Source organism: Mesoplodon bidens, assembly GCF_964165515.1.
Source record: "Mesoplodon bidens genome assembly, chromosome: 9".
NCBI classification, from domain to species: Eukaryota; Metazoa; Chordata; class Mammalia; order Artiodactyla; family Ziphiidae; genus Mesoplodon; species Mesoplodon bidens.
The window spans coordinates 73,881,344-73,899,936 of NC_138166.1; the positions used below are offsets into that span (position 1 = coordinate 73,881,344).

The 18,593-nt window shown below is 39.6% G+C and overlaps 1 protein-coding gene across 1 annotated transcript in view; it reads left to right on the plus strand.

Moving 5' to 3' along the window:
- Nucleotides 1-391: 391 nt before the first annotated feature.
- CAPZA2 (capping actin protein of muscle Z-line subunit alpha 2) overlaps nt 392-18,593 on the plus strand; it is a 57,587-nt gene continuing 39,385 nt past the window's right edge. The window contains exon 1 of the mRNA XM_081244916.1: nt 392-547. Coding sequence (XP_081101042.1) covers nt 509-547 — 39 coding nt within the window. The 5' untranslated portion in view covers nt 392-508. The remainder of the gene's footprint in view (nt 548-18,593) is intronic.

The following is an 18,593-nucleotide window of genomic DNA, read 5'->3' on the forward strand; positions in this document are numbered from 1 at the left end:
TTAATGAATATATCCAGAACATCTTCCAATTATGTACTGGGTTGTATGTGCATATTTTAATGAAGGCCGAATATTTTTCTCGTAATCTTTTTTTTTAAACCAGAATGTTTAAAAGCTATTTGTGCACTTTCTCACATTTTAGCTGGCGGAGTTCAGGATTTGATGGGAGTATAATCAAGGGCTCAGAATGTACTCGTCGCAGACTGGGCCCATACGGTCACTGGTGGGGAAAGAATCCTAGACTCAGGATACTGACAAGCCTGCCTCAGGCGGCAGTAGGCAACTCCTCCCCGTTCCCGGGCCTCCGAGGCACCCGCGCACGCGCACAGCCTTGCTCTGGCCCCGTGAGGCGGGCGGAGGGAGGCGGGGCTCCCGGGGCGCGTGCGCGGCGGCCGGAGCTGTGGGCCCCTCCCTTGTCGGGGTCGCGCGGCGCGGAGGACCGCACCGAAAGGGGGAAGTCAGGTGGCCGCTGCTGCCGCCGCCGCCGCGGTTTGTCGCCAGAAGGAAAATGGCGGACCTGGAGGAGCAGTTGTCTGATGAGGAGAAGGTAAGGGCCGCGGGGGCGGCAGAGCCCATCGGTCCGGGAAGCCAGTAGAGCCCCGCCGTATCAGCCCGGAGTGTGGCCGCCGGGGAAGGGCATTGGTCGGTGCCCGCGGCTGCCCTTCCTTCCCCTCTCCTCGCTGCGCCCGAGTGCCTGCCCCTGTCAGTCACCCGAGGCCCCGCGCGGGGGCAGGTCTCCGCCAGGCCTGCTCGCTCCGCTCCTTGTAGGGTGTGTGCTCCGAAAATAGGTAGCGGGAGCTGGGCGGCGGCGGCGGGCGGGGGCCGGGGGCGCGGCGGGCGGCGGCCGCTGGGGACCCTCTCCCCGCGCATGGGCCACGGGGGCCCTGCGCCCGGGTCGGGGACTGCAGAGGGGTCTGGGTCCCGGTCTGGGAGCGGCCCAAGGACAGTACCCAGCCCGATGGCCTGGCCGGAGAGGGTGGCCGGGGTGAGGGCTAAGGGGGAAAAATTGCTTAGGAAGCTGACCTTCACTTCTCTCTTCTACTCTATCCTCCCACAAGCAAACTGCTTTCTTTCCTGGGTCCTACGTTTTTTTCCCTTTAGCCGTGGAAGTCTCTCTCTCTCTCTCTCTCTTTTTTTTTCTTTTTCGGTTTTAGCTGTAGGCAACGAAGTTGCTCATAAAAAGACACCCCCCCTCCCCACGGTTGTTTGCTACTCTTGTTGGCAGTAGCCGCCCTGGGGGCCGACTTGGTAGCGCCCCGTGGTCCTGCTAGGACTTCTTCCGAAGAGGGGAGATTGTGGAACTCCTTTTACTGTATCTTAGATGCTGTGACAGCATTGGAACCAGATGAACGACTTAAGTTCTCAGGCATTTGAAGTAAGAAATCTGATCATTGAACTGGATCTCTCTTATTCGCGGTTTCCTTTGGCCTCTGTGAGGCCCCATTCTCCAGAGTGTGTTTTGGGACACGGGGGAACCCTCCTAATTTTGAGTATTTCCTACACAGGTCCTTGATGTTTCTCAAACTCAGAAGTAACTGACATAACTATGAATAAGATAGTTACAGTTTTCGAAGACTCCACTCTTAATTTAACAGGGCTCATTTTTAAGTTCCAAAGCAGTACAGCCATGTATGAAACACAAACACATAACTGGTGTTTAAGAAATCCTCACGGATATTTTCGGCTGGAACGCTCTGCTCCAACTGTTTTTATATCCTGTGTTCTTGTACTGAAATGTCATGTTCTGTCTTCTTCCTGATGTGAACGTGCAGCAGTCAGCCTTATCTTCAGTTTCGGAAATCTTTTTTACCTCTGTGCTCTTTGGTGAAAGTGATAATAAAACGACAAAATGGGGAGAGCAGCAAGATTCTCCATAATCCACAGGCCTGGTAGGCAGATCCCTGTGTACACAAAAGTTGCTGTGCAGTATTCACACGTGTAATATTGGTAAATAACCATAAATGGGTAACTGAAAATGTATGCAGGTGCTCACACACATTTAAAATTAAGTAGTGCTAAAAAGTTTTTTTTAAAGGGATTGTCATGTTTTTTATTCTGCTGTTGGTAAGTGGTGATTAGTAGCTCAAGTGGCTAGAAATCTAGCTGAGGAGAGAGTACTCAGTGTGGGAGTTAATATAGGCCTGCCATGTGTTGTAAAGACCTAAAATAGCAAAGTTTTTTCAAAATGATATGACAGGATTTCTTGTCATCTGGCACTCTCAGGGCACTAAGCTCCATAAAGGTGTGGGGCTGGGTGGGAAGGGGTCTTATTCTCTGTGCTCGCCTAACACCATGTTTTAACAGTAAATGAATGAAAACTCCAATTTGAAGGAATTTTGTGGTTTTGTTTTTATTTCGAGTTTTATAAGACTATTCTGTGTATATTTTGCATATAAATTTCTGATTACATCTTTTAGTAATTTAAGAAAAATATTAACCAAACTGTGAGGTTAAATTCAAGTAACTGGTAAGTGAAATTCTAACAGTCTTGTCACTTTACTTAAATGTTCTTTTTAATCTCTTGGGAGGAGGATCTTGCATGTAGAATCAGAAATAGGATTTAAAGGTGGTATTTTTTAAACTAATATTTAAATCACTTGACTTTTTCTGACACCTCGTTTGTAATTTTCAAAAATAAGTTTTTAATACTTAATTTAAAGCTCTTGGAATTTCCATTACTGATTGTGGAAATACGGAAGGGAAGCTGTTAAGACTTATGTAGTACCATACTTTGTATATTCCTGGTTCAGTAAGACAATACATTTGTTAATTTGTTGTAAGTTTGAGCTAGGTTTGATTATTACCATTTCACAAATAAGTAAAATAAATTTTTAAAAGCTTTAAGTAATTCACGGAAGGACATCTAAGTAGGAAGTGCAAAGGCGGTATTTAAGCCTGAGTTTGTCTGAATCCAAAGTTGATGCTCTTGTGACATTACACTTCTTAACAGTTGATGGTAGAATCCTTTTCTGGATTTATCTCTTTGTGTTAAATTTGACAGCTTAATTTGGAAAAGGGAGAAACAATAGTTCTCTTTGTTTTTAATAGAAATTGTAAATGCCAAACACTAAATAGTGTTGGGTTTTAAATTTAATTTGTGTTTTGATCGTTTTAGAACAAAGTTTATTATTGTTTGACACATTTAAAAGTTTTATGCTGTTGGTGTAGTTTCATATATGTCCTGTGGTAGGAAGCATTTAAAAAATTAATCTAGAATAATATCTTTGCTTTTTTCAATTATATACAGTTGCTTTTTGAGGATACCGGTATGAAATGTAATAACCTTTTCACTTTTGGCCACTGGGTTAGTAGGAAATAAAATTATCTGAAGAAGCACAATGAAGTTGTTTAAAGTTATTCATTTGTTGTGGTGTGTCCTACAGACCTTTTTACATAGTTATAGAAACTCTAGGCTAGAACAGTTCATGTTTTCCCCTCCTGGGTCAGCTGCACTGTACAGTAAAGCATTTTTTGTGATTGAAATTATATGAAATTATGGTATAAGGCTCAGATAAGAACTATTCCCAAACTGCTCTGTAAGTGAGAAATCCTGGAAGTCACTCGAAGCTTTGGAAGACACCTACCACCGCCCCTGCCCCCCACCAACCTCTTCTACCATTCCCCCAGTGAGTAGAGTGATCCGCTCACATAGCTTCAGCTTTTGTATCTTTGCAGGTGTCTCAAGTACCTAGCTCAGCCCTGCTTCTCCCCTTAGCACTGGTCACACATTTTTTTTTTTTTTGCGGTACGTGGGCCTCTCACTGTTGTGGCCTCTCCCGTTGCGGAGCACAGGCTCCGGACGCGCAGGCTCAGCGGCCATGGCTCACGGGCCCAGCCGCTCCGCGGCACGTGGGATCTTCCCGGACCGGTGCACGAACCCGTGTCCCCTGCATCGGCAGGCGGACTCTCAACCACTGCGCCACCAGGGAAGCCCTGGTCACACATTTTTATCTGCTGGTCCTATTCACAGAAGACAGTTAAGGAGATATGCTCAGATGGAACCTGCCTGAAAGTAAATTCATAAACTCCCCTCCTCTTTGTCCCTACACAAAGCAGGGCAAATACCCATCTCTTTCTGCTCGTATTTCTCTTTATGACTCTGTTCCCATTATTCGAGTCATCCAGGCTTTTAACTTCAGCTTTAACTTTTTTCTTCCTTGTGCTCTCTGTACCTTACAGTCAGTTTCCAAACCTTGTCACTTCCATCAGAATATGTCTTACAGAAATTATTTCTTGCTTGAAAAGTTCATTTATATTAATATTTGATTTATAACCTCTCAATTGACCAGACCATTAACAATTTATGTTATGAACTACTGTTGTTTAGTAACAAACTTGTACTGTATGAACAGGATGCAAATTGATTGTACCTGTTCTGTTGACTACACAGTTGAAGGAAAAATAAAGCTAAGGGAGGAAAAGTAGGGTTAGAAGAATGTCTCATATCTGTTTTATTTGCCACTGCTGGACTTTTATTATAAACTTTCTAGACAGATCCCTCCATCTTCCTATCATTTTTCTACTCCCAAACTTTTAGTTGCTGGATCCTCCATTGCCTTTACAGGGAAGCCCAACTCTTGAAAATGGTGTTCATGTCCTCGTATTCCATTCTAACCTAAATAGTTCTGACATTTCCAATATATACTGTTATTTAATCATGCTGTGAATTCAAAGAGACCTGCATGCTAGTCCATGCCTAGCACATGGAGTAAATTATTTAATCTCTCAGCAGCCTCAGTTTCCTCTCAAATGTGGGGATATAACAGAAATTATATTCCCCATTAAACTTCTATAAGTGCAAATGTTGCCTGGCATGTAGTAAATACAATAAATTTTAGTTACTTTTCTCTTCTCACGACTTACCTGCTTTGAGCATTGGTACTGCTCCCCGATCTGTCCCCTTCTTTGAAAGATGAAAAATTACTCTTCCTTCAAGATTTAGCTCAGATCACATGGCTAGTTTTCTCTCTCTCCTGAACAACTGTTTTCCCTCTCTCCTGAACGCTGTAACACATCATTAATATTGAATACAGTTTTGCATAGTAATCTGTTTACCTGTCTTTTTTCCTGTATTCTGTTGAATTCGTTAGGGCAGAAATGTCATCTTTAACATCTGTCAGTGCAACGTATGTGATGAGTACAGTGGTTCAGTGAGTGAATGAACAAAGGAGTAATGAATTTACAAAATTAAGAAAAAAATAACAGTTTTTTTTCTGCTTTATAACAAATTTAATCAGTTATACATATGTTCCCATATCCTCTCCCTCTTGCGTCTCCCACCCACCCTCCCTATCCCACCCCTCCAGGCGGTCACAAAGCACCGAGCTGATCTCCCTGTGCTATGCGGCTGCTTCCCACTAGCTATCTACCTTACGTTTGGTAGTGTATATATGTCGATGCCGCTCTTTCGCTTTGTCACAGCTTACCCTTCCCCCTCCCCGTATCCTCAAGTCCATTCTCTAGTAGGTCTGTGTCTTTATTCCTGTCTTACCTCTATGTTCTTCATGACATTTTTTTTCTTAAATTCCATATATATGTGTCATACAGCATACAGTATTTGTCTTTCTTTTTTGAATTTACAAAATTAAGAAAAAATAACAGTTTTATGAAAAGAAATAGCATATAAAGGTAAGTTTTGGAGGGAAAATCTAGTATGCCTACATTTTTCACTTCTAAATAGTGTTATAGATTTTAAAGATTTAGGTAGTTAAATGAAATTTCTGGTGCTCCTTGAGGTGCAGGTGGTGATACTGGCTACGGTTCAAATCACTTACACATGCTAAATATTTATAAGCAATTTGTATACTTCTCTCCCACACACAATCATAATGTGGCTTCAGAAGTTTTGTTTGTATTGATAAAAACAATGTAAGCTGCCATTATATTCCATCATAATTAATGTAAAATCAGTAGTGTTCTTTTTAACTAAAAAGTAAACTCAACCAGTAAGTGATTAATGTAGAAATTATTCATTCCTAATTTCATTCTGTAGGTGAATGAATTCTGTCATTGCACCAGTAAAATGTAAAAATTCCTACAGCAAGCAGAAACTTGATAGCTGCTGCAGCATTAGTGGAGTTTTTTAGACTTTGCACACTAAAGCAAATTTGTAGTACATTTTCAGTACATTGGGGAGTCATTTCTACATAAAATAAAGGTGGTTATATACATAGAAGAACGTGGTATATATGACAGAAAAATCCGAACGAACTTTTTGGCCAACCCAATAAAAACACTTAGAGAGTACAAAGTAGTTTTTAAGGTTGAAAAGCATAATGGGAAAACTTGACCTGTGGTCCTGACCTAAAAGCTTAATTTCCTGAAGCAGTAATTTATTGCAAGAGATTGATGCATATCAAAGAAAATAGGGGTTCCATAGAACCACTTATAGTTGAAATTTCATAAATTTTATTCTAAAGGGTAGAACTACAGTCTTCATATTCTTTCTCTTAAGACATTTATTTACATGCTCTACTGTGAACCCTATGGCTGAGAACTTCTCTTGCACATTTTAGTTCATAATGTTTCTACTGAAAATGAATAGAAATAGTTTTTGCACTGCACTACCCCCACATTTATTCATTTACCAAATATACCATATTTCATTGATTTCACTACTCATCATTTTCCATATTTTAAGATCTCTGAAATCAGGCTGCATTGTACAATCATGGCTTGTGATACAGGTAGCATTTTTCCTTTTTTAGTGACCCATGAAATTATGCATCTCTCATTGATTGTGAATCAGGGTAAGCAAGGATATAATGCAATAACAAACAAACTGAAATCTCAACATGAGGGCGTTGGTGGTGGGGGCCTTGCGTGGCATCTCCTCACTCGTTTTGTGTGTGTCTGGTGTGGGTCAGCAGCAGAAGGGCCCTGCTCTGCAAAGTCGCATAGTTGTAGGCTCTTGGAGGATTTCAGTCTAAACGTAGGCTTTTTGATATGATACATATGCACAATGGAATATTATTGAGCCATGAGAAAGGAGGATATCCTACCATTTGCAACAACATGGACCTTGAGCACCTTGTGCTAAGTGAGATAAGTTAGAGAAAGACAAGTACTGTACAATATCACTTATATGTGGAATATAAAAAAGTCAGACCTGTTTAAAAAAACAGTAAAATGGTGGGTACCAGGGAATGGAGGGTGGGAGGGATAAGATTAATGGTGTTTAAGGGTACAGACTTGTAATGAGTAGTAAATAAACCATAGCGATCTGATGCACAGTATAATGAATATAGACAGTACCATTGTACTACAATGATGTGATAAATATTGCTTTAGTCGCGATCATACTACATTATATAAATGTATGAAAGTAACAGGCTGTACACCTTAAATTTACAAAATGTAGCATGTGAAATTTGCCTCTCCCCCCGCAACCAAAAAAAAAGTCTTAGGCTTTTTATCACTGTCTCCACAGCAGTGGGAAAGAAATGCAATGAATACCATACTGGGTTTTAAAGCTCCCCCCTACCCACACACACACTAAGAGACTCACTGCACTTCTGCTCAGATTTCAATTAGCTTAAGCAAGTTATATCTATAAACCTCATTTCAGAGGGGGCAGGGATGAAGAAGAGAAATGCAGTATTTGTGAATAGCAGTAATGATTCTATAGATTAAGTTTTAGACTCACTGAAGATTGGTGATTTGATTACCTGTTTGGTAGACACAGTGCAAGACTACAGATTCAAGGATGAATCAGACATATATAACATATATACTATACAGGGTCAAAAAGCAATAAGTTCATGGACATTCAGAAGATGGAAAAGTTACTTCTGCCTAGGAGGATGGTAGGTATCAGTTGAGGTACAAGCTCATGTCAGAGAGCACAGCATAGGAAGAAAAAACAGAAAAGTGGGAATGAGCAGGAAATATGAGTTATATCTCAAGTACTTTGCAAGTAAGAGATGCAAAGATGAATTGTGCTGTTAAACAGCACAGATTTTCTCAACCTCAGCACTATTGACATCTGGGCCAGATAACTCTTTGTTGTAGGGGTGTCCTGTGCATTTTAGGATGTTTGGGCATCCTTGCCCCACATGATACCAGTAGCACCGCAGTCACGACAGTCGCAAATGTCTCCTGTAGTACAAAATTGCCCCTGGTTGAGAACCACGGGTCTAGACAGACTGGAGCTAGTGAGACCAGTTGGGAAACTGAGTTAAGTGTTAGGATCTGATTTAAAGTAGTTTCACAAGACACGGAGGAAAAAAATGATTGCTAATGTTTCAGAGTTGGAATCAACAAGACATGGTGAGTGAATGTAGAGAAAGGGAAGAATCAGAGGTAACTGAACATTAAAATCTGGTTGACTGGGAAGTGGAACCACCACTAACAGCTAAAGAACACAGGAGAGAAGATGCACAGCTCAGGGGAATAATGGTGAATTTTGTTTGGGTTCTACTAAGTTTGAGATGCTAGCAGAATGTTTATGTGAACATGCATAGCAGATATGGAGATGTGGAAATGGAGCTTGGAAAGAGATCAGGCCCAGAGGTTATATAGATTTGGAAATCCTCTCTTTGTGGGTTAAAGCCACGAGATTGGAATAGCTTTTAGCAGAACAAGTTCAGACATAGGAGAGAAGAGGGCAGAGAGCATATACTTTTGGATACTTTCATTTAAGGCATAAGAGAAGGAGAGAAACTAGAAGGTGAGGAGTGACCTTTGAAGTAGAAGTGTATACCTAGCACAGAGTAGGTGCTCATCTCACAGAACTTGAAGAGAATTTCCAGAAGGAGCAGTGCAGTATTGCAGAGAGATTAAAAAGGAATATAGAATTGAGAAGAGCCTTTGGCTTTAAGAGAAAGGGATGAGAAACAAATTATATCTCCTATATGCCAATATCTACTGTATTAATTTCTCAGTTGTCAGAGCAACCTTGTTATTATCTGTATCTTGCATATGGTAAAACTGGTGTAGATGAGGCCGACTATTTTAAGTGGTAGACTAGAGATCATTGCTGGCCTTTAAGAGAGCAGTTTAATGGCCTTTCAGTCTTGTGTGCATTGTAGTTCAGTAACCATACTCAAAGACCTCCCTCACCTTCTTTTGTATCCTTGCCTATCTCTGTTCCCTCAGCAGTTTGTACATACCTTTGTTGTAACATTTACCAATTTTAATAGGTTTCCTGATGTTCTTATTTCCTGCGTTTTTCAGGGACAGGCCCTGTGTCTTATTCATCTTTGTAATTGCAGTAGAGTGTGTGCCATATATTATATCAGTGACTTCAACTCAGGCTGCACATTAGAATCAACTGGAGAGTTTATAAAGAAACATGGATGCACAGGCTTCACTCATGGGTGAGGCCTGGAGCATCTGTACTTTTTTCAAAAAAAGCTTCCCATATGGTTTGAATGTGCCACCAGGATTGAGTTTCACTGTATTAGGTGCTCAATAAATGTTGACTAAAGGATAAGAAGTGGAGACAGTAAGTATAAATTACTTTTTCCCCTATATTATTAGTCTTTTAATTAATTTTTTAAGCTTTTTAAAATTGAAGTATAATTTACAATATTGTATTAGTTTTGGATGTGCTTTTTGGGTGTACCATGAAGTAATTTGATATTTTTTATACATTACAAAATGGTCACCACGATAAGTCTAGTTACCATTTGTCACCACGCAAAGTTATTACAATATTATTGACTGTATTCCGTATGCTATACATTATATCCCTGTGACTCATTTATTTTACAGCTGGAAGTTTGTACATCTTAATCGCCTTCCCCTATTAAAGTATAAATCATTCTTGAAAAAAATTCAGTAATGAAACACAAGAGAAAGAGTCGATACTACTTCATTTTTTCCTACTGTTTCATTTTAGGGACACTTTTTTTTTTAGATAGAAAAACTTTAGGAGTGTTTGTGGGCTGAGGGGAATGATTCAGAGGACAGAAAAAAAATGAAAATATAAATAATAGTTTGTATAACTTTCTCAGTTAGTGATAATGAATGCCTACTTTGGATTCATAGATTTCTTAATATTTTAAATAAATGATAAGAACATATTTAAAGAAATATTGTTGAATTCAGTGGATTCAGTTGAATTCAAATATTGTTGAATTCAGTGGATGACCTAGTTGTAGATTAAGTGATATGGGCCCTGTTTTTAATTACTATTCAAAATGATAATTATAAATGAAAAAAATTCTTAAGGAAAACATCAAAACAAATTACGTCTCTTACGTATACTCGATTAAAATAAATTAGTCTATAACACAGACATGCAATTAATGATCACTTGATCATAAACTATTTAAATAATGATCGAGTTTTAAAAAGTATTTTTTCTATTTTTATTTTACTTTTAACTCTCAAAAAGACATAGGCAATTTTTAGAGAGTTATGGGAAACAATGTCAAATAATTCTTGTAGTTGAAGTAGAAAAATTCATAATAGCTCTTTTTAACTTTACTGCTGGTCTCTAAGACAGTGACCCTTTTTGGGATCACATTCCTTGAGAGTCAGGTGAAACCTATGATTCTTTTCTTCAGAGGACCAAATGCCTCAAATTTTGCATATACAGTCCCTTACAGGGCAGTGGGTACAATATCTGGCAGCCTATCAGAATCAGGTGGGGAGATTTTAAAAAATACAGATTTCTAGATGTCAGTCCTCTGGAGATTGATTCAGTAGGTCTGGAATGGAACATGGGAATCTGTATTTTTTCAAAAGCTTTCCCAGCAAATCAACCAGGCATCCAGATTTGGGAAATCTCTGCACTAGTGTCTCCTGCCTTGGAGGAGATAACTATGTGGGAAAAATGTCCAACGTATGGAAATTAGAGGGGTTGTAGGCAGTGTTCTCAGATAAAATATAGGATGCCTGGTTAAATTGAATTTAAGATAAACAACAAATAATTTTTAGTATAAGTATTCCCAGTGCAGTATACTTTGGGGCTAATGTAGAGTGCAGGGCTGTTCGCCTCTAAATTTAATGGTTCCAGATAGCTATTTTTTGTGGTGTGCATGTGCTTTTGTGCACATGCACTGTCTGCTTTTTATACTTTTATCCCCTTTTCTTCAGTTGCTCAAAGCTTTTTAAAATTTTTGTCAGCTTAATATATTTATATCTGCTTTGGTGAAGACTCCATTTTTTGCTAAAGAATTAATGTTTTCTACAGACAGTCAAAATCTCCTGGATTTTACCTTAGTGTTTGTAAAAATTTTGCCAATTTACAGTGCCCAGCAAAAGCATCAGAAAAATCTGGAGACTTCATAGACACAGGTAGTTGAAGTAACATTAATTTTGCCAACAGCTTCTATAAATTGTGCCGGTTGATTGACAACCTGTGGTAAATTCCCCCACCTTGTGGTACTTTCCTGTTCTAGCTGGTAATCATAAATTGAAGTAGCACTGCCAGATGCTCACATCTTCCAGTAACAGACATATCTTAAAGAGGCAATGTAGGCCAAGGGAATCCAGTCACTTCTATTTTTGGCATTTCACCATGAAGCTTGGCTTTACTTGAGAAAGATGCTTTCTATACAGTAATGCAAAGACTGACAGAATGAAGGACTGCAAGGCAGAAAGCTACATATGGAGTTTATTTGCATTCAGCCCACCTTCCCTTTGTTCTCCTCCCCTGAGAAGTTTTTCAGTCTTACTCAGCAGTGTAGGTGTAAGATAAGATTGTAAATTTTAAGAGTGTAGTCCTAAAATTACAGTCCAGGTAGCACAGGGTGATAAAAACACTTGATGTGTTCTATTCTTTCTGAGGGATCTATTCTTTCTGAGGAATCTGTTTTTTCTGAGGGATCACCCAGGACCAAAAGCAGCAATTCAGTATTCTGTTGACATTTGCCCAGATCATCAGTCTATGCCATAAGGTTACCAAGGATTTTGATCACAGCTTCTTATACCAAATGTGCTTATCTTCCATTTACATCTGTTGCAGCACTTAAAGAACCAAGGAATTGGGAACTTCTTTAGAAAAGTAAGGCATCATTGCTCCACAGGATTTAGCCACAGGTAGTCATTTTTCTGGGTATTGTGACTAATCTCTTTCCATCACTGTGGTAGTTTGGCTTCTACACATATTGGTCCAACATCATGTGCAAATGCCACATAATTCATCAGTATTACTTGCTTTGCTCATCACCTGATCTCTCAATCAAATTGAAAATTGTGTAGAGAAACTGATTTCTCCCCGTTGGCTCAGGCTGTAGGATGCGCTACACAATATGAGGGGCCTGCAGCACATGAGGAACAATTTGTGCAGGCAGCTTCCCAGCGTTAACATAGTACTTTTTTCACTGCAATTTGAGACGCTTCTGTTCCTAGGTGACCATCTGCTGACATTCACAAAAGGAAAGTAACCTGTGGTGGAAAGCAGGAGACAATTTCTTGTAAGATTATCAAAGGTGAATTTTTTTTGTGTGTGCGGTACGCGGGCCTCTCACTGTTGTGGCCTCTCCCGCTGCAGAGCACAGGCTCCGGACACGCAGGCTCAGCGGCCATGGCTCACGGGCCCAGCCGCTCCGCAGCATGTGGGATCTTCCCCAACCAGGGCACAAACCCGCGTCCCCTGCATCAGGCGGACTCTCAACCACTGCACCACCAGGGAAGCCCAGGTGAACTGTATTTTTACTCAGTGGAGAAGATAGTATTCCTTCCTTTCTTAGGGAAAGGATTTGGTAAATTCTCTCTCAGAATAGTGGAATCAACTTTGTCTGATATTGAAAGGTGATTATCCTTACCTTTCCCTTGTCTGAACGATTTAATGATTTACAACTGAATTCTGCCCATTTTCTTCAGATGTTTGTGAGGATTCTGATCCAGAGAAGCCTGAGCAGTCACAAACTGCCACGATGGCACAGTGTTCATTTTAGAGGAGGTCCGTTTCACTTTCAGGCCTTCCAATTTGCTCCATCAAAGACCCTTTCTAACTACTTAATAAACCAACTTTATCTTCTTATTTCTGAACTAGCACGGAGTTCTCTGTAGGCCAAGGAATAGAGAAGAGTGGAGGAAGGTTGCCTAAAATTGTGGAAGAGCCTGAAATTCATCTTCCACTCCATGGGCCACATACACAAGATTTTTCCCAGTTAGTCACTTAGTAGACTTGCAGTAAGTCTGGAGGTTTTGAAATGTTTAATCTGCATCATCCAATAATTGAAAATCTTGATCTTTATTTTCATCTGAGAAGTTTATTGATGTAAGCTTGTAGTTATTCTTAAATAAAAATTCATTTCTTAGGAATTTTAGAGCTCTTTTTTCAATAGATTTGATTTGTAATTTTTTTGTTCCTATAAAAGAACGTTGTTTTCTGCAGCCTTTGTCAGATTGACTCAGCTCCTTCCCTTGTTTTAATGTTGTAAATATAACTGTCAAACTTTACCCTCCTCCCTTCAAATACATGGAGGATCAGAAACTAGATAAGCACACTTGTGAATTTATGTCTGAAATAAAAATAGAGAAGATATACGAAGAATCTCTCTCATGCCCTTCTAATGTTGGGACTATATATCAGCTTATTTGCTTGCTTAAAATATATTTATGATATAAAATATATATATGAGTTCCTTTCTTCTTGGTCCCCAATTATATCTTAAATTTGAGCTTCACAGATAAGTGAGATCTGGTTTATTTGCCTCCTCTGCACTCTGTTGGTGAGGGAGGGGTTCCTGCTGTAGGGTTATGGGGATGGCTAAACACACAGCACCTGACATTGGAAAGATGAGGTGAATAGCAGTCTATTAATACAAATACTCAGCCCAGGAGATAGGGACACAGTGGAGGGAACAGAGTGAACAAGCAGAGGCCAAGGGAGGCAAGCTTTGTATTATCAAGAAGGTAGAGTGAGCCCTGGTTCCAGCAGGAGGATGTGATTGGCTAGTTTGAATAATTCCGCAGGCTGGCAGGGAACTGAAGCCCCATACTCAGGGATGAGCAGGGACTGTGCCTATTCCCTGTAATAAAGAGGGTTGTCTGGCTAGGGACCTTATCTGCAGGAGGAGACTGAGGATGGGAACTTGCAGTTAGGCCATTCAAGGTCCTTCCGTTTTTCCCCAGATGTCAAGGCACACGTAATACTGGGCTTTAATTTTAGGCCTTGTACTACAGTTCTCAGTACTAGTACTTACCTTTTATCAGAAGTGTATGCTAATGATTGCTGTATTGAATAATACATCAAGAAGTTTTTAATAGCATAATTTGACCTTTGAGTTTTCCTTTCAGTGTGGCCTTTTCTTTGATAATTTGCAGAGTTTAAGATATTCTGCTGCTGTGTACAATTTAGTCACAGTAGATGAAAGGTGGACAAAACATACATGCAGTGATATGGAGGCATGAAAGAAAAGAGTTCTTGTCTGAAAGACTGAATGGAGTGGTGAGGCTCTAGTATCGTATAGGTGGGATGAGAAAAAGAGTGGGTTGGTTGTAGGAGCTATCAAGTAGCAGAAAGAGTAAAAAGGTAGTAGCTGTTAATTGAGTGCTTACTCTGTGCCAAGCACTTTTCTAAATGTATTACCTCATTTACTGCAGGTGAGGAAACTGAATTTAATTTGCTTTTGGTCATATAGGTAGAAGTCAGTGGAGCTGTAGTCTGAGTACATACAGTCTTATTTAGGGTTTATGCTGTTAACAGTACATTTTACAGCCTTTGAATACAGAAAGGCCTTATATGTTATGCTAAGGACTTTGGACTTACCTTGTTGGCAGTGGGCCACCATTAGATGATTTTAAGCAGGAAAGAAAATGATCGGAACTTTCATTGAAAAATATCAATCTGGTGGCAGAGTGGAAAATGACTTTTGGAGATAGATGAGATTAGAGGCAGGGCAGTTATTGTAACAATCCAGAAAGGGACTGGGTCCGAATGAAATGGAATCAAAGAAAAGGAGATTGGATTTGAGCAAGACAGACAGACACTCAATAGTGTGGCTGAGTGTGGGAGAAAGGGAGAAATGTGGAATTGTATGTAGGTGGTGCCGATAATTTTATGAAGAACAGAGGGTGTAGGTTTGGGTGAGACAGTCAGGTATCTTTGAGGCATTTAATGGAGATTTCTAATAAATGAGTTACATTTAGAAAAATGGATCTTGATCTTGAGAGAGGTTGTGATAGGTATATAGATTTGAGAGCTATTGTTATGTGGTGATAATAGAAGCAGTGGAAGTAAATGAGATTACCCAGATATTTTGGTTGTTTCTTCTGAACCATCCATTAAAGATTATGCTGTATTGGGAGGCGGCTCCGAAAAGCCTTGGACTTCATCTGAAGAATTCATTCAAATCCCAATTCTGGATCTCTGTTTTCTCTTTTCATGAATTAAAGGTAATAACAGCCATCTTGGAAAGTAACTGTAGATAATATTTTATTTTATCTAACAGACCACAGGGGTTTTAAAAGGTTAAGAAATGGTGATATATTTCATCTCCCTTAATTTACCTATGAGAAATGGAGATTTACAGAAATTAAATCAAAACCTGGGTACAGATGGTTTGTCTTAGCTTAGATGAAAACCCAGATCTTAACTGCACATTGCCACCACAGAACTAGGAACTGGCTTTTTCTCCAGTTTTGCTACCACTGGTTTTTGAGGTAAGCAGAGTACAGAGGAAGGGATGATTTCCAAGGGAGGAGAAAGGATGTTGGCGTGTGGGAAGTGAACGCACTGCAGAAAACACAGAAATGCATGGGCATAAGCCACAGCTGTACCACTGTAGGGCACAAAGAAGCATTTCACGTGTAATGTGAAAATGCCTGTATTCCAGAGCTAATTTTAGGAATAGTGAACTATACTAATGCAGATACATTTATTCTCTACTACTATTACTGCTCATACTAATATTATATTCACCCAAGTTTACGTAGCTAATGAGTAGTAGAAATGAAAATCCAACTCATTCAGTCTGACTCCAGAGATCATACACTATACTGCTTCCTTATATTAGCATAAGTTTTTATGGTTTTGAATGTACATTATTTTAAAATTAACTGTCTACATACAGGATTGCATTAGTGATAACTCTTAGAATGCTCATTTCATTAAAATACTATATTTCCTGACCATCCTAAGTAAATGAGAGTTTATTCTTGCTTATAGATTGATTCAACATTGATTCAACAAGAACTACCTACCAAGTTTAGAGCATAGGGCTGCCTACTGATATTATTGAATATTCAGAAGTTCCTTGAGGAAGTTACATTTTTGCAGTTACTACCTGAATGCTGACTACTAAATTCATTAGACACTTTTCAGAATTATCTTTGGAATTTATTAAAAATTATGATGTGTAGGGCTTCCCTGGTGGCGCAGTGGTTGAGAGTCCGCCTGCTGATGCAGGGGACACGGGTTCGTGCCCCGGTCTGGGAAGATCCCACATGCCGCGGAGCGGCTGGGCCCGTGAGCCATGGCCACTGAGCCTGAGTGTCCGGAGACTGTGCTCCGCAACGGGAGAGGCCACAACAGTGAGAGGCCCGCGTACCGCAAAAAAAAAAAAAAAAAAATTATGATGTGTTTTTCATGTCCCAGACTGAAAAAAAGTAATTCACACTTTAAAAATAGTACTGAAAATACTTTCCTTTTTTTCTTTCTTTTATTTGTTTATTTATTTGGTTCAGTGGGACAAAGAAGTCCATTTTAACAAATAGCATTAGGATGGCTTATTTATCCTTATGACGACGTAATAAAGAATGGATCTCCATCCCACATCATATACAGAAATCAGTCCCATGTGGATTAATGGCCTAAATTCAAAGAACAAAACTTTAAGAAACTTTAGAAAAAATATAAGAGAAAATCCCCACAATTTAAGAGTAGAGAAGGAATTTTTTCCCCCACTCTCTAAATGCTTCACTGTGTTTAGGGCTGTCTCTTATATAACCACAGTACAATTATCAAAATCAAGAAATTTCACATTGATACAACATTATTGTCTCATCTACAGACCCTATTCAGATTTCACCAATTGCTGGTCCAGGATCTAATCCAGGATCGCATTGAATTTTGTTGTAGTGTCTCCTTGGTCTTTAATCTGGAACAGTTTCTCAGCATTGTTTGTCCTTCATGACCTTACCACTTTGGAAGAGTGCAAAATGGTTATTTTGTAGACTGTACCTCAATTTCAGTTTATTTGATGTTTCCTCATGATTAGATCAGCCTATGAAGTTTTGGCAGGAGCATAACAAGTGATGTTGTGTCCTCAGTACATCCTACTAGGAGGCACAGTTTTTACTATTATGATAACTTAGGTCATTTGGTAAAGGTGGTGTGTGGCAGGTTTCCTCAGTATAAAGTTACTGTTTATCCCTTCTTAAGTATCATGTAGAAAGATTCATTCACATTGTGTAAATATGCTCTTAGACTTTTACCCACTAATTTTAGCATCTCTTGATGATTTTTGCCTGCAACAATTACCATTGTTGGTCACCCCAGGTGATTTTCTAATTCAATCATTCCTTCTACATCTATTAATTGAAATTCTAGCATAATGAAGAGCTTCCCCCCATTTGTTCATTCATTTCTTTATGTCAATATGGACTCATGGATTCTTATTTTATTCTGTGGGTTGCTATCATTATTTAATTGGTTGCTTGAATTGTAGCCCATAAGAAAAAGTACGAAAAAAAAGTTTAGTAGTATTTTTGTGTTATCTTAGTAAGTTGATGGGCAGAAATTACTTTTTCTCAGAGGTAGTGTATACTAACATTTTGGATATTGTTTTGAATATACTGCTTTGTCTTCTGCATAAGTAACTTTATAGTATCTGCTTTTTTCCAAGAAGCACAACAGAGTGGAACATACTTTTTATGTTATGTTTATCTTTTTGTATATTTTATACCAAGTAATGTTTGGATCCTAGAGAAAGCAAAGAAAAAATATAGCTCTTTTAGCTTCTAGCTCTATATTAGTAGGTTAACTTTTTTAAAAAATAAATTTATTTATTTATTTTTGGCTACGTTGGGTCTTCATTGCTGCACATGGGCTTTCTCTAGTTGCAGTGAACGGGGGCTACTCTTTGTTGTGGCAGGCAGGCTTCTCATTGCAGCGGCTTCTCTTGTTGCAGAGCACGGGCTCTAGGCACGTGGGCTTCAGTAGTTGTGTCACGTGGGCTCAGTAGTTGTGGCTCGCAGGCTCTAGAGCACAGGCTCAGTATTGTGGCGCACGGGCTTAGTTGCTCCACGGCATGTGGGATCTTCCCGGACCAGGGCTTGAACCTGTGTCCCCTGCATTGGCAGGCGGATTCTTAGCCACTGTGCCACCAGGGAAGTCCCAGTAGGTTAACTTTTTAAAACTGTTCTTCTTGATGTGATTGTTACGAGGTATGCCTGTAAACTGCCAGTCACTAACATAGGTAAGAGTTAATCTCACATCTAGCCAAACCTTCCCAACAAAACCAAGGTATCCTCCCTCTTGCAATCTAGAATTACAGTTTAGAAATACAATAAAAGTAATAACTGTTTCCTGAATCCTCCTCCAATTTAGAAGGACTTCGAATAATATCATGAGGAAGATGGTGGTTAATGTAGGAGATTTTGCTGTGGGCCTTAGGGATGTATCTAATAATTCACTGGGCTCATCCAGAAAAATGATAATATTCCCAGGGGTAAATTGAGTATAGCTCCATGTG